The 22,508-nt window shown below is 46.8% G+C and overlaps 1 protein-coding gene across 1 annotated transcript in view; it reads right to left on the bottom strand.

The window, feature by feature from the left end:
* Nucleotides 1-22,508, bottom strand: part of nmbr (neuromedin B receptor) — a 44,575-nt gene that overhangs the window by 6,494 nt on the left and 15,573 nt on the right. The window contains exons 2-3 of the mRNA XM_084376816.1: nt 17,765-17,906; nt 16,711-16,926 (exon numbers count right to left, since the gene is read on the bottom strand). Of these exons, the coding sequence (XP_084232942.1) occupies nt 16,711-16,926; nt 17,765-17,906 (358 nt within the window). The remainder of the gene's footprint in view (nt 1-16,710; nt 16,927-17,764; nt 17,907-22,508) is intronic.

Below are 22,508 nucleotides of genomic sequence, written 5' to 3'. Positions count from 1 at the left end.
TGATATAAAGTCAGGCTCAGCCATCATCTCCTCCTGATGATATAAAGTCAGGCTCAGTCATCATCTCCTCCTGACTTTGACATTTTGAAGGTGATCTGCTAGAAATTTGATGTTATTCTCAGAAGAAGAGTTTTATCTGCTTTCTACTTGAAACTTGAACTTCGTCTCTCAGAGTTGTAACTTTTATTCTCAGAAAACTTCATGTCTGAATTTATTTTAAAATGTCAAAAACAACAAAAACAGAAATAAAAACGTCTCCAGACAGCTCGTCCGGTGAAAGTCGTTATTCACACCCTCAACGGTCGGTCGAGCTCGTGCATGCTACCACTGTTAGCTCAGCTGAACTACCTGATGCTAACTCTGCTAGCTCAGCAGCTCCAGTGAAGACTGATCTCGGGGCTTCTGCAGACTGATCACAGCAGACGAGCCTCAGGAAGGATTCTGACTGTATGTAAGCGAATGAGAAGATGAGCCTGCTTCTCACTCACACTCAGGCTTCAGGATATTACGTACGACATGTGGTACAGGTCGACAGTGTGTGTGTGAGTCCTCTCAGTGTTCACGGTTGGTTGTTAAAGATCCAGACTCAGCCGCTCTCTTCTGTTAGCTTCTTCCGTCCAGTCTGCAATCAGCTAGAAAGACATTAAATGCTAAAATATCGAGCTACAAATGGCTTCAGGTTTTTTTTTTCCTACTTCAGCTTCCAAGTCCATCATGCATGATGAAGGACGGCAGCAGATCCACACGCTTAACTGCAGTTATTTTACACCAACAATCACATACTTGGGTGGGAAAATGTAATCATGCTTGACGAGGCGAAAGGTCCGACTCCCACAGGACCTGCATGCTAAAAGCTTCCTCCTTTATCTCCGGTGATGAAACAGATGGAAACAGAGCGAGGTGGACGGAGGAGGAGGAGGAGGAGGAGGAGGAGGAGGAGGAAGAGGAGGTGGAGGTGGAGGAGGAGGAGGAGGAGCAGGAGGAGAATGGATCAGGAGTCATTTTTTAAACACCAAATGCATTATGTGTCCAGCGGCTGCAAGGAGTTTGACCTTGTCAGGCGGATGCTCACAGATTGCCGGAGACATACGGAAAAGGTCGGTCGTGTCACTCATGCACTCTACACAGGTCAGCCATGTCTGCACACACACAAATGTCAACAGTGTTCTTCAGAGTGCTTCTCGCTGTACCGCAGACGTCAGACACGTCAGACCTCTGACCTTCAGACGGACTCGCTCCCGATGTTGCAGTGATGGAGACACTTCAGAGCTGGATGTCATTACTCTTTTCTCTCTACATGTTTCCAAATCCATTAAAGCTAACGTGCACGTTAGGCTCTCAGCAGGTATGTTGTTGACACACACACACACACACACACACACACACACAGAGCGCTCGGTGATGGTTTTATTTTTTTCCTCTCAGATGCATCTGTTTGATATTCTGGTGAATCACTCAGTGGGACGTCATCAGCAGTGAACTGGAAGTTTGTCAGTAGCAATCAGCCGGAGCAGCGTCACAAACTTTTGTCTGCCCAGTTGTTCAGTGTCAACTGAAACTGTGTGTACTCAACACAGACACACACACACGCTGTCGTCATGTTTTTAAAGCTTTTTGGAGCTGACGCCTCGTTCTGTATTCATAAATCTGTCATTTTGGAAACACGTATGAGCTTCAGTCCCACTTCCACCACTCAGACATCTGTGACCTATTCATGAACCAGGTGAGACAGCTGCCAAGAGACAGCATGAAACCAGTGGGTCTTTTAAACGGGTCGGACATTTTCAAGCCGTCTTTGTGGCGTCAGAATCAGGTCTCAGAAGCTGAAACAGGGACGACCTCTGCCGAGCGAGAGACCGCTGTCGAGACGACGTTTCAACATTTGTAAGCATGAAACCACCAGCTAATTATAGCTTCTTAACGATGTAACATTGAACCTAAAGATACGTTTCTTTAAGCTGGAACTCATCTGTGGTTTGCAGAAATGTATAATATGGATATTTGCTCTGGTTATTGGGCCGACCAGGACACACTCCAGCAGACAGGATCAGATATTTCAATGCCGGAAGATAAATGAAGGTGCCGGGATCAGGAGCCAGTAATGAAAATCAACTGTAACTTTTGCTAAATAAATCACATAATATAACACAATGCCAGACTTCTTTAAACCCAAATCATGATATTGTCCGAGCCCGACCCGGTAGAACTCCTGTCTGAACCTAACCAGCCTGTGATGGTGATGTTGCAGTAGTCATGTTGGGAGTCAGGGACACTCAGTCCAGTCAGTTGTTTGGATCTGAGGACGTGTTGCATCAGAGAACATGTGGCCCGTCTGTCGGTTCCTGTGGGAGTTGGACCCTCTGACACCTGGAACGCTCACCTGCTGCGACGCCATCCACAGCTAATTTGCAAACAATAAGAAGATTAAGAGAGTTTGGCGAATCGTTTGATTACATTTTGTCTGAGTTAATTTTTTCCCGTTGAACACTTGTTTAATTAATCGGATTCTGCCAGGTGAAGAACAGATGCAGGTCCCAGCTCACGATGAGGAAGTTGAACGAGCGCCCGGCGGCGGCTCACCTCCTCTGAAACGCCTGTTAGAGACGAGAAAACAGTAAATAAAAAAGTAAACCAACAGCAAACGGTGCTGATCACGGAGCAGGGATCATCTCCGCTCTCCCGGCTGCCTGCTGCTGATTTGTGTTTGCTCTGATTTGCTGCCAGCGCTCGGGCAGAGTTTGGCGTTTCTCCCAAGATCCTCTTAGGCACCTGCAGCTTCAGGCCACAACTCATCTGGAAGGGTGGATTATGTGAGCTGTGTGTGTGAATGTGTGTGCGCGTGCATTTTCAGAGGTATTTCCTTGCATATATGCAGCTCCATGTGTGTATGCGCCACACCTGCAGCGTCTGTGGCTGAGTGTATTCAGATGTCTGTAATAGAGTTTCTCCTCAGCTTACTGATGATAAATCTTCAGAGGTCTCCAGCAGAGCTGCTAACTGCTGCTTTTGTCACCGAGCAGGAAGCTTGCAGAGCCACCTGGGAGCTTCGGGGCCACCAACTCCCATTAGAGGCACATTTGAGACGAATCGACACCCGAGGTGACGGCGGTGCAGCGAGCCGGCAAGCTGTCACTTTTCTGTGACACGCCAGAAAATGCTGAAATCCAGAGGCAACATTTTTCACTTTGTGCACTTGTTATCCTGTCAGGTCTGCAGATGAAATATCTCCCATCATGCACTCGATCATGATTCTGCATCGATCATGCAGTTAAGTGGGTTCTGAATCCATTCCTGGAAACCCCACGTCTGATTGTTACCCGCCCCCTCGTCTCCAGTTGATTTCTCCTCCTATGAAAGGGGACGACCCTTCGACACCCTCATGACGTCAGTCATTCATGTGCTCATGTAAACAGATGCAGCTGGACGTTTCCAATATAACGTCTTCAGCTGTGGTGATTATTATCATAATGCTGTTTCTATGAGGGAGCTGCTTCTCTCCCAACTCATTCACAACTTCACAAAATCAAAAATGATGGAAAAAAACAAACATGATCAGCTCAACAGAAGCGAGTGAGACAAAAAAGTACAAAAATCAGAACATCTCTGATGCATTCGGTGGTGAAAGTGTGAACAGAGATGTGACCGAGAGGATGAAGTGTGTGTTCATGTGTGTCAGTGTCACTGATGATTGTCAGACGGTTACTTCACGTCTCTAACAACAGAATAAATTATTCCATGTCCACTCGCTGCCACGACAACAGGAGAATATCAGGAATTCAACTTGTTTCTGTTTGAGTCACTAATTATGTGTACGAGGACGTGAGCTGTGTGTAATGAGCAGACATCTGACAGAAACAATGAACTGCAGCTTTTGTTCAGTGGCCAAGTGTGTTTGGCTCATACATGTGGAGCCAGTGTTCATTGACAGCAGCTCACATGCACCATAAACTAATAACATGCTCAGCTGGTATGATTTATGACCATGTTTAGAGCGCTGAAGCGATCGTTTATGACTTCAACAGAATAATTCTTCTGATTATTCCAGAAAAGATTTTTCTCCTTTTTGAAAATTGGCATAAAATATTGATAGTGGGTGGTCGGTGCTGATCCAGACCTCCTGGAGGAAGAAACGCCTGGAGTCACATCAGACTCTGCTCTGACCCGACGGGAGCAGAGCTCAGAGATTACGTTTGAACTTGTGGGATTAAGAAGTGGATTTATCTTCACTCCTGTTGATCAGCCTGACTGCAGCAGCGATCCGGAGGTGACCTCCAGGGTCTGTGATGTTGACTGCTGACTGGAGCTGGAGGGGAAATGGACTTTACTTCATGAACGTAACGTTACAGAGAGCAGACGGGACAGAAAAGAGGTTCACCTGTTCAGACTCACAGACACTCGGTGTACTCGCTAACATTAGCTTACGGCTAATGTGCAGTGAAGTTATCTGGCTGTTTGGGGCGAACAAACAAATAATCCTGTGGTCGCTTCGCTGCTGCTGATGAAACCTATCAGTGACTAACGTTACATGTTAGTCCCGTTCTCCGACGTCCTTCCTCTCTGACTCTCCTGTAGTCAAAGCGAGAGGCGACCGAGTGAAACGCAGCGTTACCTCGAGGAAGCTGGAGGATTTCTCTGGTTTGAACATCGTTGAACACAACTCAACAACATGTAGAGAAAAGGTTGAGTCGTTTTTAGACACTTCAATGCAGAAATGTGCAACGTACAAATACATTCCTCAGCCGTAGAGGGTTTAACCACACGTGACGTGTTCCAGCTCTGTTCTTACTTCAGTCTATCTGCAGCACACGATAGCATCGAGGTTCAGCAGCAGGGTCTCATCCTCTCCAGACTGTTTAAAATATTGAATGCATAGAGGGAGCACAGTTAGCAGCGCTGGTTAGAAGAAATCAGAAAGACCGGCTGAGCTCGATCTTCATCAATCATGATGAAAATCTAATCTCGCTTTGGTTTCTCCTGATCAGCTTTCTTCCCACCGAGCGCACAAATCAAGTTTGATGCATCTGAGCCGAGACTTTCCAGCAACGGCGAGCTTTAAAGGAAAATCGATCCGTTTGTTTGTCTCCTGGCTTGTTGTGAATCACAGTGACAGAAAGAGTTATGCAAATTCTTGCTTTCATACAACTGATTTGAATTCAGTCACCATTCTGCACACGACTGTCGAAGGAAGTCACAGAAAGGTAAAGACTGCTGTGCTGCACGGTGACGTCAGAACACAGAGTAATAAACAGATTAACACAAATTAATGCTTCAAACGTCCTATAAGGAACTTCAACTAGTTATAAACAGTCTCAGTTTGATACTGATGACCATCAGTGCCAAGATTGTCTATTCCTGTATAGTTACAGATATTCTTATTGCCTGTCCCTGAGTCGGTTTCTGAAAGTTAAACTGAATCGAGGCGTCTCAGCCTGAGGAGTGAAGCTGCTCTGTCTGGTGGTGCAGCAGAGGATACCGGTGTTTCTGACAGCAGCAGAACAGCTGCTTTATACAGTGCTGCCGTCTGTTGTCCTAAACCCCCTATCAGTTAGCATGTTAGCATGTTAGCACACCCTGTTTCCTCGTTTGATTGTTTGGTAAAAAAGACTATTACCAAACAATCAAATCTGTGAGCTGCGTCGGTTTTCTTTGACTCGCATCCAAAGTAAGCACACGCAGCAGATCAAGATCTTTAGACACGAGGCGGCGGTGATCGTACAGCGTTTGTCCACAGGGGGCGCCAAAATCAACACGATAAAAGTTCATCGTAGCTGCTTTAATATACAAATAATTATAAGTGCAGCTTTAAGAAATGCAGGAAAACTGTCAGGTGTCAAAATGGTTGTTAGTATTGGGAATATGGTTACTTTAGATGATGATCCACTCATCTATACTAACAGTCATATAACACACACACACGCACGCACACACACACACACACACACACACGCACACACATACACACACACACACACACACACACACACACACATGCAGCTTTTACTTTTGAATGTGCAATAAACTCAAGAGGAAATGAAAACCTGCCAGATTTCATTCACAGACGTGAATCTGAAAGACGTCACTGCACGCACACACACACACACACACACACACACACACACACACACACACACACACACACCACACACACACACACACACACACACACACACACACACACAGTCTCCTCTAAACGTTGTGTTGCTCGAGGGTTTTTCTGCTCCTCCTTTGTCGGCGTCATGAATAAACATGAACTCTTGCTGTTGTTTTTGCATCAGAAGCAGAGAAACAGAGAAGTTCAGCTGCTGCGACGACTTTCTGTGTTTTATTGTTGCTGCTTTAGTGGCTGTTGTGTGCGTCGTTATTTCTACTACTGTTGCTGTTTTTGTCGTGTCGGTGCTGCTGATGAATGCAAGTGAGACAATACAACGCAAATGCAGAATAATAAGTTTATTATACAATACATATATATATATATATATATATATAGAGAGAGAGAGAGAGAGAGAGGCGACATGTTCTCTGCATTCATGCACTCATAATCCGCTATCTGCCAAAATGATATCAATTATCAGCAACAATCCAAACATTGTGCTTCTGTCATTATAATAAATACTGCACACAGCTGCTGGGTGCTGTGGATTTGGGGAACAGCTTTTCCCTCTGCTAATATTCACTAATGAGAAAACAGCACTTCATTCAGACCTGCAGCCACCGATTATCTGTCAACATATTGATCAGAAACAATTTTCTAACTGCTGTAAAACACAAAAACTCTCAGCCCAACAGCCTTAAACATGAATAGAAATGTGGCCACGAGCTACAAACGAGCCGACGGAGCAGGAAGACGAGCTGCAGGCTGATTTACAGAAGCTGGGCCGTTAATTCAACACGTGAAGGTCCCTCCCAGTGCAGCTTTAAGGGGAAAGGTTGGTCGTTTAACAGTATGTGTTTTACAATGTGTGAATGTCAAGACCTTAAAGTTGTCACTAAATCTCCCTCAGCAGACTGACGATGACACATCTGAGTTACTAAAGACGTGTTGAAGTATTAACCTGCAGGACGATGGTGTCGTTAACTGTGTTGGTGTTTTAATGGACAGCAGACGGAGACAAACGCGTCCTCACAGCAGAGACTCTGTGAGGACGCACAGTCCAATCTCAGCTGTTTTTATTTCATTTGTTTCACTTTAATTCGAACAAAGAGGTTCAGCCTTGGTGAAACTGTGTTTCAGCTTCAGCTCCGGGTCATTTTCACCGACTCCTAACTTTATTTTCTTGCAAGGAGTTTGTGCAGAATGAAGCACAGAAATCCTGCAGGTGCAGCTTTATACTGAACCCTTCACGATGCTTTCAGCTATATTATATATTGTATTTGAATGTGTTTCTCTCTTGGTACATTTTCTCTTTGCTCTCGTCACTTTAGACGAACAGTAAGAATATTTTTACATTGTGTTATTCACAGAGCATCACCTCCGCCGATCACTGCTGCAGTCAGGTCGATAAACAGGACTGAAGATAAATCCACTTTTTAAAGTTCCTCGTCCTCCTTCAGTAAACGGCTCCGGATCAGAACAGAATCTGAAGAGACTCCAGGTGTTTATTCCTCCAGAAGGTCTGGATCTTCATACACACTCTCCTCCTCCTCACTCAGGTGTTCCTGATCAGGTAATTAAGCCCGGCCCATATGTGGGGGAGGTTCAGGGAGAAGGAGCTCTCTCTTCCAGACCGTCAGAGTTTCCTTCTCACTGTCGTTGCTAAGTGTTTCTTTGGCGGAGGCCTCGTCGTCCTGTTTTTGTGGATTCGTCTGTTAGTTCAGTTTGTTCGTCTTTTTTAGTTTTGGGAGGGAAGTTTTGGGTCGTACAGCCCCCTGCGTGGAAGTTAAAGGCAGCTGACAAATATAATATAATAATAATAATATAAAACCTTTTCGGTCCTGTTTAGTTAATTTGTTTGTTTGTTTGTTTTTCTGAAGCTAGACAGCATTAAGTTAATTTATTGTATATCTACCAGTGTATTCGTGTTTTTATAAGATGGAAAATGAACAAAATAAACTAACTTTTTGCTTCTTGCCACTGAACATAAATGTATTCTTGTATTTTCCTTTTCTTTCAGTCTGAATACAGCATGAGATAATTCACAGACCTACACATTAAACATGAATTTGACTCATATAATTCTTTCTTATTTATTATTTATCAGACTTGAATGAGGTGCATCGTCAGGTGTGTGTGATGCAGCACGTCTCTCTGTTAACTGACGGCTCTGAAGCTCTGGATATTATATTTATTTAAGATCAACAGGACGTGTTACATGTTGAACTGAACTGTCGTCGGTGCGTCTGTGAACGTCCTGCAGGACTGTGGTTCGTTCTGAAACACCTCACAGACCTCCTCACGTTGATGACGTCAGCAGGGGTTAATTTTCTCCGTCACTCGTCGAAGATCTCGTCCACTGTCTTCACGATGTCCAACTACATGTTTCTCTGAGCCTCTCTCTCACACAGACCTACTTCCATGTGACTGTCTTTAATGAAACAGGGCCACCAGGCTCAGTCCTCAAAGGATGAAACACATGGGTGGTGCAGGGTTGATGATGATGTAAGATGGCAGGTGTAGCGGGGAAGTGACGAAGCCTGTTGAGCTGGTCCATTACGTCCCGGAGGAGCGTCTGTCTCTGAGTGTCTGCAGCCAGTGAAGCCTCCACTCTGATCTGCAGTATCATCAGTCACTTTGAAAAGATTTTAGATTGTGAGGGGACTTGAATTCTCAGCAGTAGGAGTCTGATCCAGCAAAGTGTTTCATGAAGTGAGAAGTTATTTCTGTGAACTTTTTAAAGTTTTCTCTGGAGACAGTCGACAAACCTGCCACAAAGCACCTGAAACCTGTTGGCTACCAAACATCCCCGTCCACATACTTTTGTGTACTTATGTGTTACACCTGCGATCTGTAGCGGGATACATCACATTATCCTCTGCATACAGGGCGACCTGAAGAAAACAATCTGTTCAACAAGTCTGAAGTTCACCTGACTTCAATAAGCATAGCAAAGGCTGCAGGTAGCGGCACCTAGCACGTCTTCACGGTTCAAAATGCAGTTAACAATCACTCCATCACTATCACACTCACTGACACGAACCACGAGTCCACACGGGTCATGAATTCATGTCACCGACTCACAGAGCTCTGCTGCACGCCAACAGGACAACAGGTGAGGAAGAAGCAGCGAGCAACATCTGGATCTGCAGGAGGTTTTTATAACAGCTCACTAATCAAAGACTGTTAGATTGAGATTTGGTCGTCAGGTCCAGATGCAGGACAAGAAAACAAAGTGTTCAGTCTGGAGTTCACCGGCTTTATTTTTGTTTTATTCAACCAGCTTCTTCTGACTTCTTCGTAAAAACGTCCTGCCGCACTGAAAGCAACGCGCTGTCTGTATGTTCAGAAGTATTTGGACACGCTGTCACTGCAGCCACATGTGACAGCTGAACACTGCGACCCAATCACCTCCTGGTCCCGACACTCCCCTGTTCACATGTCCTGACAGGAACTCACTGTAGGTTTGTGAACTGTGAGCCGCCTCAGTGGAAATACGAAGTCGGCCCGAGATGAAAACGACCTGATAAATGTGTGAGATGTGAACTGAGCGCTCGCTGAAGATGAAACTATGGACTGTTGGTTCTGCAGAGAGTGAACCAGGCGCTGATTTTTCACAGCTCACACTCGTTCAAGGGCAGAAATGTGATCTTTTTAAAATATAAACTTAGAAAACTAATATTTAGATCATGTACCACCATAAAAAAACATTTTGTCTCACCAGCTGGCTTTATCCAAGCCAGCTAGCTCGACCCACCTTGATGTACCTGTTCTTTGCTTCCTTGAAGGTCGGTGCTGTTGAAATCGACAAACGGGGGGAATTCGCGACGCGAAACGAACGCAAAGAGATTTCGGTTGTTGGAGTTTTGCACACACACACACACAGACACACTCACACCTTTGTCTCCTACCTCAGGTCGTCTTGTCCTGGACTCGATCCCTCGACTCCAGGTCACCAGTCGGCGTCCTTCACCACTGGACCATCTTCAGCGCTGATGGACACAAACAACCAGAGAGAGAAGAAGATCAGACCTGGAGAGGAAACTTTGGATGGACCACTTTCTGCTCTGAACTTTCTCTGAGTTTAATCCTTGAATCTTGTTGTTGAGATGTCTTCAGTGTCAAACAGGATCCTCCTGTCCTGTTGTCCCAAATAGTCCAGTGGTCAAGACTCTGAGCTTTGGTCCAGATGACCTTTTGAATCCACAACTTCTTTGTCACGAACGTGCTGAGACCCAGAAACTTTTAGACGCCTTAAATTAAAAACAGCAGGGATGTTTGCCCTCCACGCTTCAGGACATCAGCACAGCTCAGTAAATGCATCTCTGCCACACAAAGACCTGAAACCTGGTCGCCTCCAGACTCCTCAGGAAGTTGTGTCGCTTCAGAGGAACGTTCGTGACAAAGAAGTTGTGGATTCAAATTAATAAACAGAGAGCAGTTATTCTGTTTCTTTTGCCAAAGCTGGAACTGAACCCAGGTCACCTGGACCAAAGCTCAGAGTCTTGACCACTGGACTATTTGGGACAACAGGACAGGAAGATCCTGTTTGACACTGAAGACATCTCAACAACAAGATTCAAGGATTAAACTCAGAGAAAGTTCCATCCAGAGTTTCCTCTCCAGGTGGATGAAGGTGGACTGGATGTGCAGACTCGTCCCTCAGTCTGATCTTCTTCTCTCTCTGGTTGTTCGTGTCCATCAGCGCTGAAGATGGTCCAGTGGTGAAGGACGCCGACTGGTGATCTGGAGTCAAGGGATCGAGTCCAGGACAAGACGACCTGAGGTAGGAGACAAAGGTGTGAGTGTGTCTGTGTGTGTGTGCAAAACTCGAACAACCGAAATCTCTTTGCGTTCGTTTCGCGTCGCGAATTTCCGCCGTTCGTCGATTTCAACAGCACCGACCTTCAAGGAAGCAAAGAACAGGTACGTCAAGGTGGGTCGAGCTAGCTGGCTTGGATAAAGCCAGCTGGTGAGACAAAATGTTTTTTTATGGTGGCACATGATCTAAATATTAGTTTTCTAAGTTTATATTTTAAAAAGATCACATTTCTGCCCTTGAACGAGTGTGAGCTGTGAAGATAAGTGCCTGGTTCACTCTCTGCAGAACCAACAGTCCATAGTTTCGTCTTCAGCGAGCGCTCAGTTCACATCTCACACATTTATCAGGTCGTTTTCATCTCGGGCCGACTTTGTATTTCCACTGAGGCGGCTCACAGTTCACAAACCTACAGTGAGTTCCTGTCAGGACATGTGAACAGGGGAGTGTCGGGACCAGGAGGTGATTGGGTCGCAGTGTTCAGCTGTCACATGTGGCTGCAGTGACAGCGTGTCCAAATACTTCTGACCGTACAGACAGCGCGTTGCTTTCAGTGCGGCAGGACGTTTTTACGAAGAAGTCAGAAGAAGCTGGTTGAATAAAACAAAAATAAAGCCGGTGAACTCCAGACTGAACACTTTGTTTTCTTGTCCTGCATCTGGACCTGACGACCAAATCTCAATCTAACAGTCTTTGATTAGTGAGCTGTTATAAAAACCTCCTGCAGATCCAGATGTTGCTCGCTGCTTCTTCCTCACCTGTTGTCCTGTTGCCGTGCAGCAGACGGTGCAGCGGTCACATGTTGGTCGCTGCCTGAGTCGTGGCCTCCTGCCAGCTCCGGCCCGACGGTCCTGCTCTCTGTCCAAACCGCACAAGAACTTGACAACAGGTTCTGTCACTCGGGGTGCTCCTGCATCATTTCGAAGAATCCCGCAGCTGTCAATCAGCTGTCACTCGAAATGACTCCAGCTGCTGCTGCTGCTGCACCGGCACACGCTGACAGAACCAACAGGAGGGTGGACCTGTCAGACCATCGCTGGACGGTCACGCCGCTCTGTGTCTGTCGTCCACCTCAAACTGCAAAACATTAAATCCTCTGACTCTCAAAGTAAATGTAATATTTTGACTGTGAAGCTGAATGAAGGTTTTCTTTGCCGTTAGCTGAAAAACGTTTTAGTGAAATGATTCAGGAACAACCCCGGCGGTGTCGGAGCTGAGCCCGGCTGCTGGAGGTGAAGGTAAATGGATTCAGCAGCAGTAATTATTTAAAGCGTTTGACTCGTATCTAAAATCATTTCCTCTTTCACCGTCGGTCTTCAGCTGCGTTCTGCTCTTTGTTGGGCTGAATAAAGTAGTTTCATGCCAATAACTAAGTTCAGCCGGAGCCTCCTGCCAAGTCGATGCCTGTGACGCCTGCGGTCTGATTGATTCTCCCAGAAAATGAGAAAAACTGTTTTTAAATGTATTTTTCTGTCGAACACCTGAGAAACACCGACATGTTGTTGTCGTGGAGCCGTCAGTCAGCTGTCACTGTAAATAAGAGTGGAGCTGCGACGGTGACGCCGCCGCTGAGCGACAGTCACTGAGATTAATCCTACAAAAATGTACAAACTCGTTATTTGTATTAACTTATTTTCACTTATATGAATCAAACGACACAAATGTGTGTGTTCAGTGAGATCAGCTGGATTTTACTGAAGTGGTTTCTGACAATTCTTGATTCATGTTTCTTTATTTTTCTTCTCTCTTGTTTTGAGAAAACGTTCTCGATGAGAATGTCGTGACTGTTATTAACTTACCTTCATCACGTCCTCCTTTTCTTTTATAGCCACAAAAAAAAGCAATGCAAGTGATTTTCTCTGATCTCCACGCCGCCAACACTGCGACGCCACATCTGATTCATTCAGCTGATCTGAATGAAACTTACAAATACTTAAACAGAAATCAGGAACTCCTTCACTGCACATGTTCTCTGCTGGTAGCATCCAGAGATGGCTCTGGTTTGTATGGAAGCTGAAAAACGAAATGATCTGTTGTCCCTGACGTTGATGGTGAATATGACTCATGATATTTATATTTAGTATCTCATCAGAACAAAATGTTTCTACTGATACGTTCAAATCATTTCACGTTACTTTCGTGTCGGACCTTCGGCCCGGGCCCCGGGGACCATCTCCCTCTCCCGGCTCCTGCTGCCTCACATGTCGATGGATCTGGATCGTCACACCCTGAGCTCCACTGGATCCTCGCTCTCCTCTGTTTTACTCTCCTTACATCTGTGTGTCTGTCAAATGTGATGCCTCTTCACTCTGATCTCTCTGTTTTACTGCTGATTATCTCGGTTGTCCTCTTCCAGGTCACCACGGTGGAGAGGAGGTCGTGTGCCGTCATTATGTTTCAGAAAAGATCACCGGACCGACCCGGACCGACCCGGACCTTCTGCCACCACAGATCCTCTGCTCTCGTCATTATCGCCCCCTGCCCCCCTGTAATTTTCAGCAGAATAAAACCATGAGAAGTATGAACATGTATTTGTTTGGGTGGTCTAAGCTCATATTCACATTATCACCTTCCCTGACAGCTCCTCTCTCTGTGCGACCTCTAAAGAGCGCTGACCGTGGTGACGTCCTGTCGCAGCACTTCACAGTGTGTGAGGACGGTGATTACGAATCAGCCTCCTCTGATGAAAATGAGTTTGACCCTGGACGAGCAGCAGATGCTGTTCACTGACCTCTCTCCAGCATCGACCACACATTTACGCTCCTTTATAAAATGTTTTGTTCATTTGTTTCACTTCATCTGGTTGTAAATTAATACTGTTGATGGAAATGAGGTTCATTAATAACCTCTGTCACCAGTGTGCACAGCTGAGCTCTTATTATTATAATTCATCAGATACTGAGGAGATAAATGTTTTCAGCTGATCTACAGAAACGTTTCACAGAATCTGAAGTCTGAAAAAGACCCAGTTTACTGTCTGAACAGTTTTCAGAGACTAGAATTAAACTAAAATATTAATTCTCTCTGACTAAGAGATTAAAATGGCAGGAGGTTAGTCGACCAATTAAAAACATGTTAGTTTGACAAAATATCATGAAACCTTCCTGATAGACCCGATACTGCAGTCATGTGGCTGAGTTGTTTTTTAAATTTCACTCTTTACTGATTATTGACTGTCCTTCTGTTTATCTTGAGTTTCTGTATTAACCTGTCCTGATCTTTAAATTCATGTATTTCTGAGTATATGTAGTACATGTACATTAAAGAGTATTTGATTGTGTTTTTTTTTCCTGCAAACAAACAGATGAACTGAACTAAACGTCCTACAAACTAACTGACAAAATATTTTGTTTGTCGACACCAAAAATTAGTCTTTTCTGAAGGATGATGAGGCCTCCAGCTCTGATGTGTGTGTGTGTGTGTGCGTGCGTGCGTGTGTGTGTGTGTGTGTGTGTTATCTCTGGGAACATGATGAATCGGCTCTCTCAGATAAGATAGTAGGCGTGTTTGGTATTGATGTGGGCGTCTGCAAGTTAATTTAGCAATCGGCTTCCGAACCTCTGTCGATGTGAAGATACGGCCGGCCGGCGTCTGAAGAGGCTTTTCTCATTGAAGACCCTTCCCAGAGCATCGCTGCCCCACGGGGAGACAAAGACGATCTAAGTGTAATGAGATCAATAAGACGACGCGAGATGTGACGAGACGGATCGAGACGAGAGGGAGGAGGACACGGAGGACGTCGCTGAGAATCTGCTCACGTTTTAATCGTTTCTAATCTAAAACCACATTCATTAACATGAACAACAGCCTCGACTCTCCTGGTTTCAGTCTATCTGACTCTCAGTCAGGACCCAGTCTTGTCCTGATGAAGCTGAGCATGGTCCGGTCAGAACGAAGACTGGACCTGAAGCTGTGCGGTTTAGAAATGTTGTTTATTCCAACTCGTGCTGTACGAGTAACTCGTCTGCTCAAGATTAATGTGCCCACACTGTCAGTGGCCTGTCAGCCGTCCGGCCTATTGACAATTGTCAATAAAGACTTGTTTGAAAGCTGCTAGGCAGGTATTAGCAGCAATGCTAACAAGGCAGAAGCGTGCTGCTTTGATCATCTGTGCAGTCCTGTGAGGAGCTGGACTCGAAGGTGGCCCGGAAGACGTGGACAGTACAGCCTGTCCGTCTCGCAGAGAGCAGTGGAGGTAAGCTGACAGACGAGGGCGTCCACATACATTTGGCCATATAGTGAAGCTGATACTCAAGATCTGGGAAACAGAAGCAAATGTTTCCTGTAGGAATAACTGAGTGGATCAATATGTGAATGATCAGCGCAGCTCGTCTTGCGCAGAGCGACGGGGCTGTTGTCTGATGTTGTCTGATGTTAGAGCTTCACGCGCTGCCCGACCGTCACAGTGTGGGTCTCATGTTTCACTGGTCGTCTCTGATCCTCCTCCTCTCTCGGCTCTCAGCGTCAGGAGCTGATTCACTGTTTGTTAGTCTCCATTAACCCGGAGTCTGTCGGGGTCAACCTCACTGCAAAGTGTCCCTCAGAGCTGCAGTCACACAGGGTTCATGTCCCTGAAACGACTTCCACCTTCAGTATTTATGAGTTTTTAGGCCGACATCTTCTATTAATGGTCTCCACACAGAGAAGAGGAGAGCGAGACAGCGACGACTACCACTGGTTTATGTATCACACTGGATCCACGTCTGGAGCGGCAGGACCAGCGCCGACACGTGGAAACATTCACGTCTCAAGAATGATTTTTCCCGTCTGAAGTATTTTGAAGTATTCATGTTAGAAACAGCGTCTCTGTGCACTGGTGCTGTCGGATCAGACGACCCGTGGTGCATTTAAACCGGCAATAGACGACCTTTTTACTTTAACGTCTCGTGCTGCAGTAATCAGTGATGTCACAGTGTGCTGGCTGCAGAATAATGACATCATCCATGTAGATTTGTTCCCTCACGGCACGAAGGAAGTAAATCTGCCACTGCGTAACCCAAACAGGAAGAGGCATTGTTTTCCCCGGTCACCATCTTCAGGTTCGATTTTTCGCTATTTCTACTATAAATTAGTTTTGCAGCCGCCCAGATTAGCAAATGCACAAGTTGATTAAGGAAAAATAAAGTCAGAATACAACAAAGTCAACAAGTCTGGATTCTGTGATTTCTTCCAATCGATAAACAGCGTTCAGTTTAACGTCGATCGACTGGGACGTGATGCTCTTTGCACCCACACCTCCAGCTCGGCCTCCAGCCCGGCCTCCAGCCCGGCCTCCAGCCCGGCCTCCCGCCAGGCCTCCAGCTCTGCCTCCCGCCCGGCCTCCCGCCCGGCCTCCCGCCAGGCCTCCCGCCCGGCCTCCCGCCAGGCCTCCCGCCAGGCCTCCCGCCCGGCCTCCCGCCAGGCCTCCCGCCAGGCCTCCCGCAACTTCAGAGGTAAATATTGTAGCCGTGAGGGAGGTTCAGTGCAGGACTGTGAGTAATCACTTCACACCAGCTCCATCTTCACAGACGGAGGAGAGGTCAGAGGGAGGAGGGCTGAATTATTAAACAGCGGCAGCAGCAGCAGCCAGTCGGCTCAGCTGATCGATGATGGAGGCGGAGCCACAGCTGAGGACAACAATAATACTGTGACTGTGATCCTGTTAATCCAGGTGTTTCCTGTTTCCTGTTTCCTCTCTCTGATCGGACAGTCTGAGGATCGAGAATGAACGGGATGTGCTCAAGGTTTGAAACCTGCAGAATCTCCTCGTTCATTCGTTCATTCATTCATTCATTCATTCGTTCATTGGTCCGCGGCTCACCTGTCTCTTGGTGTGTTCGCTGAGCTCGCCCGGCATGTCGTGGGCGCTCTTGATGAGCGTGCGGGCGATGTGGTAGTAGTAGATGGAGATGATGGCCAGAGGGATCAGGAAGTAAACCAGGAAGATCATCACAGAGTGGATCTTAGGATGCATCTGATTGGACAGCGGGTACGGCACGCAGTTCACAAAGGTGACGTTAGTGTTGTCTCTGTGACCCTGAGGAAGAGGAGGAGGAGGAGGAGGAGGAAGAAGAAGGAGGAGGAGGAAGAGGAGGAGGAGGAAGAGGAGGAAGGGAGGAGGAAGAAGAAGGAGGAGGAGGAGGAGGAGGAAGAGGAGGAAGGGAGGAGGAAGAAGAAGGAGGAGGAGGAGGAGGAGGAAGGGGAGGAAGGGAGGAGGAGGAGGAGGAAGAGGAGGAGGAGGAAGAAGAAGGAGGAGGAGGAGGAGGAGGAAGAGGAGGAAGGGACGAGGAGGAAGAGGCGGAGGAGGAGGAGGAGGAGGAAGAGGAGGAGGAGGAGGAGGAAGGGGAGGAGGAGGAAGGCGAGGAGGAGGAGGAGGAGGTGGAAGGAAGGAAGGGAGAGGAGGAAAGAATTCAAGAAAGAGGAAATAAGAAGAGAGTAACAAGGAGAGAGGAGAGAGGGAAAAGGAAAGGAAGTGAGGAGACAATGAGAGAAGAGGGAACAAGGAAATGAGGGGAGGGGAGGGATGAGGAGATGAGAGAGGACAGACAGGAGAGAGGACAGACAGGACAGAGGACAGACAGGAGAGAGGAGAGAGGACAGACAGGAGAGAGGACAGACAGGACAGATCGCATCACATCAGTGAGGATCATAAAACAGATTGTGAGTTAAATGGACGCAGCTGTCGGTCATAAATCTGACTCTGAGTCAGTTTATAGCTGTTTGTCTGCTGGAAGCTCCTCTGAGACGAAGCTGATGGTGACGAGCCGTCAGCAGGACGTGATAGACAACAGTTGACTCGGGAGCAGGACGAAGACAGAGCGTCTCACAGTGTGATCAGGTGATAAACAGTCACGGTGAGTGTTGTTGTGTTTTACCTGCATGGCGACGACTTGTGAGAAAATGGCCTCGGGGACAGCCAGCAGGACGGACAGCAGCCAGATAGAGACCGCCTTCAGACACGTCCAGAAGACGGCGCTGGACGTCTGGATGTCCATTGGGTTCACAATCGCCTTGTACCTGATGGACACAGAGACAGAAATGTCCTTTTAACATGTAAACACAACAGCAGACATGTTTCCATGAGCAAACATCATGATGCTGCGAGACACAACGAGATGAGAGGACGGTCCAGCTCCTGATGCTTCAGTCACTGTTCACCTGCTGAGGTCTGACTTCTCTGACACACTGCTGTCTCTGTCTCTGTCCTTTCCCCCTGTCCTTTCCTCGTCTCCACCACTTGTTTCCTCCTTCCTTCCTCTTCTTCCTCTTTCTCCTCCTCTCCTATCTTCTTCCTCTTCTTCCTTCTTCCTTCTTCCTCTTCCTTCCTTCCTCCTCTTCCTTCTTCCTTCTTCCTCTTCCTCCTCCTCTCCTTCCTCCTCCTCCTTCCTTCCTTCCTTCTCCTCTTCCTCCTCCTCCTCCTCTTCTTCCTCTTCTTCCTTCCTTCCTCTTCCTCTTCCTTCCTTCTCCTCCTCCTGCTTCCTCTCCTCTTCTTCCTTCCTTCCTCTTCCCCTTCCTTCCTTCTCCTCCTCTTCCTCTCCTCTTCTTCCTTCCTTCCTCTTCCTCTTCCTTCCTCCTCTTCCTTCCTCCTCCTCCTCTTCTTCCTTCCTTCCTCCTTCTACTCTTCTTCCTTCCTTCCTCTTCCTCCTCTTCTTCCTCCTTCCTTCCTCTTCCTCCTCCTCCTTCCTCCTCCTCCTCCTCCTCTTCTTCCTTCCTTCCTCTTCCTCTTCCTTCCCCTTTTTCCTTCCTTCCTCTTCCTCTTCCTTCCTCCTCCTCATCTTCTTCCTTCCTTCCTCTTCCTCCTCCTCCTTCCTCCTCCCTCCTTCTTCCTCCTCCTCTCCTTCCTCCTCCTCCTCCTTCCTCCTCCTCTTCCTCCTCTTCTTCCTCTTCTTCCTTCCTTCCTCTTTCTCTTCCTTCCTTCCTCCTCCTCCTTCCTCTCCTCTTCTTCCTTCCTTCCTCTTCCTTCCTCCTCCTCCTCTTCCTCATCTTCCTCTTCCTTCCTTCCTCCTTCTCCTCTTCTTCCTCCTTCTTCCTTCCTTCTTCCTCTTCTTTCCTTCCTCCTCCTCCTCCTCTTCTTCCTCCTCCTCTTCTTCTTCCACGTCCTCCTCCTTCCTCCTCCTACTCCTCTTCTTCCTCCTTCCTCCTCCCTCCTCCCTCCTCCTCCTCCTCCCTCCTCCTCTTCTTCCTCCTCTTCTTCCTCCCCCTCCTCCTCCTCCTCCTCCTCCTCCCCCTCCTCTTCCTTCCTTCTTCCTCTTCTTTCCTTCCTCCTCCTCCTCCTCTTCTTCCTCCCCCTCCTCCTCCCTCTTCCTCCTCCTCCCTCTTCTTCCTCCTCCTCCTCCTCCTCCCCCTCCTCTTCCTTCCTTCTTCCTCTTCTTTCCTTCCTCCTCCTCCTCCTCCTCTTCCTCCTCCTCCTCCCCCTCCTCCTCCTCCTCCTCCTCTTCCTCCTCCTCCCCCTCCTCCTCCTCCTCCTCCTTCTTCCTCCCCCTCCTCCTCTTCTTCCTCCTCTCCTTCCTCCCCCTCCTCCTCCTCCGCCTCCTCCTCCTCCTCCCCCTCCTCCTCTTCCTCCTCCTCCTCTTCCTCCTCCTCCTCGTCCTCTCCTTCTTACTGTATGTCTTTCTGTCTGACGTCCAGCAGACAGGAGGCTGGAGGACTCAGCAGTGTGTCTCAGCCTGGTGAAGACTTTGTATATTTCCGTCAGGATTTAACGAACTCGTGTTCTGTCAGATTACAGTCTGATTACTCGTCCAACAGATCCACTGTCTCTCCTCACGCCGCCTCTGATCCAGAGACGAACAGGGTCGCAGCGAGGTCGGATCGGGCCGGGTTCACTCTGTGGCACAGCTCGCACCTATAAATCCTCCATCGTTGTCCCGTATCTCACCGTATGTTTTATTGATGCAGTGGGTTCATTGATTATTTATGTCATGTAGGAGCTGTACGTTTTACATTTTGTCCCCAGGCGGGAAAGTTTGGTGCATGAAGTCCAGGCTGAGACGGTGATGCAGGTGTTTGTCAGGTGTTTGTCAGGTGGTAGAGATCCTGAAGGTCTGCAGCAAATGTTGGACAGAATACTGAACAAAAGTTATCCACTATTTTCTATTTTATTTTATGTTTCTGCAAACCACAGATATGTTGAAATTCATGGAAATTTATGTAAAATCATCTTCAAACGTCTCTCCCAGTCCAGCCGGAAGTGAATCCAGAGCTGTTGGTGAAACATTTGGAGAGCTGGCATCATTTTGAAAGGTTATAGGCTGATTTTTTTTGTTTAAACACACTGAATTATTTATTTCCTTTTCTCGCCTGAATGTAAAAATCAGCCTGCAGATGAGCTGTAACTGCCTCTGCTAGCTAGAAAACACAACGGCTCCACATCATGTCGTCTGACATGGTTCAAGTTCAAATTTAATTACAATATCGCTGATAATGACACTAAACACATGTTTTTCTGGGGAAATATTCAGCTGCCTGTCAAAAAGAAAGACAGTGACCTCATATTACTCCTGCCTGAGAGTCAGAGGGGAAATCACCTCTCTAGTTCTTTATTTCCTTATTTACAGAAACTTTGTGCAGATAAAACAGTCACAACAAGCTGAACAGACTATTCAAAGAGCAAAATGAACACAAAGACGTGAACTTGCATCGTTTAATTGCATTTGAAATCTGATTGGCTACATGATGCATCAATCATCCAGAGGCTGGCGTGTGAGTGGCTCAGGAGAGAGGGGCGGGAACAAAGAGTGGGTCTCCTGTCTATGAGACCACTCATTGGCTGTTGCAGGACACAGGGCGGGCGTAGAAGCTCATAACTGGTCAAATGAGCTGTCAATCAATAGGTCAGAGGTCGGCAGCCATCTTAGGTAGCTTTGATGGTGTTTTGCTCTCAAACAATCAATAAAAGCATGAAGACTCAACATGTGACTGAACTTGATCTGGAGGACGTTTCAGAATAAGAGAAGACACTTCCTGTTGGAGTGTGACACATTATTGGTGAGTGTTGTAAACGTCTGTCTCTTGGCCAGTTTGTGTGTTTTCACATGAGACGCTCCGGCATGAACAGGGTGGTCTGGTGACGTACCGCTCCACTGAACACTTGAGGTGTTTCCACTGAGCTGCGGTCGTGTTGTTCGGCGAAGCAGCCGGACGACCTGCGGCTGGCTGCTGCGGTCCGAACACGTTCGTTTGTATGTTTCAAACGAACCATCTGACCTTCAGGTGGACTTTGTGCCTAAACCTTAAAAAAAGAACGTGAACCTTCAACATATCCACGGTGGCAGAAACATGTATTAACGATGTTTCTTCTGGTGACTGGTTTGTGTCCACACAGGAAGTCCTGGAAACACTGAACAGTGTAAAAAACAAATGTCTTTAATTAAAGTTAGAGAGCAGGATTATCTGAATCGTCCTCGTGCTGCAGCATCAACATCTGCCTTCAGTGGAACGAAGACACTAAACTTCAGTGTGACTCTTACTTTCAGTCTGAAGACTAAATGTCCCTCAACAACAACCCTGGAGCCCCACAGCAGTAAACACGAGCAGTAATCTACAGGACGACCTGAGACGGAGCCGGAGGGAGCTGCAGCTTTACTTCAGTTCCAGGGTCAGTTTCACCCGTCTGCATTCAGACAAACCACTGCTTCAGCTCTGTCATTCACTCAACACGGAGCTGAAACAGGATCATTATCTTCTAATTAAGATTAATTATAACAGACCTAATAATTCAACTCTGTCTCCCTGAAATTATGGTAATTACATACGACTGAATTGCAAATATAGTTTGAGAGAAGCGAGGAAAGATATCTGGTGAAAAACATTCAGACAAGAGGTGGAAGGTAACAGAGTATAAATACTTAGTTACTGTCCTTCAGTCCATGTCTCAGGTGTCTGTCCTGTACCTGAGTATCTCTGAGACTTTCCCTCTCTACATCTGAACACAAACATCTGAACTTTCTCCTCCTCACAGCTTCAAACAGCCTCGTTACTTTAGTTTGATGCATTTGAGGTGAATTATGGATCATTGTTATTTGGCGTCATCGCACGCCGCCTTCCCAACATCACAAGACTGATGTCGACCTATCAGAGCACATCACGCACGGCAGACGCAGCGAGACGAGACAAAGACGTAAAGACGTGAACAGACAGAGAGGGAGGCTGAATGGGGAGAAAAGGCGTGTTAGTGTCTCGTATCTGCAGAGAGTTTCTTATTTTCTCTCTTTGTTGCTGCTCGGGACGCTTTACCAACCCAACATGTGGCTATTTGACGTCCTGGGAATGAGACTCAACTATCAACTGTCTTTGTGGTGCGTTCAGGAACAGCTGGGACAAATCCTACTGACTCTACCTTTAACTTTAATAGTCTTTGAATTATATTGATATGACGTGAGCTTCAGTTAGCTTTGACCACAAATGTCCTTCAGAGGGAGACTTTTTACTCTGATACTCTGAGTACATGTCAGAGCCTGTACTCGATTACTTTTACTGGAGTAAAGAAGCTGAATCAGCACTTCTACTTTTACCAGAGTCTGTTTTTACACAAGTACCTGAACTTCTCCTGGAGGAAACACTGTGTGGACTTTCTCAAAATTACAGTCACGTAAGAATAAAAAATACTAAACCACGATA

The sequence above is a fragment of the Pagrus pagrus genome, assembly GCF_965226575.1.
Source record: "Pagrus pagrus genome assembly, chromosome: 16".
NCBI lineage: Eukaryota > Metazoa > Chordata > Actinopteri > Spariformes > Sparidae > Pagrus > Pagrus pagrus.
The sequence above is the reverse complement of the archived record's forward strand: the minus strand, read 5'-3'. Positions and strand labels throughout refer to the sequence as shown.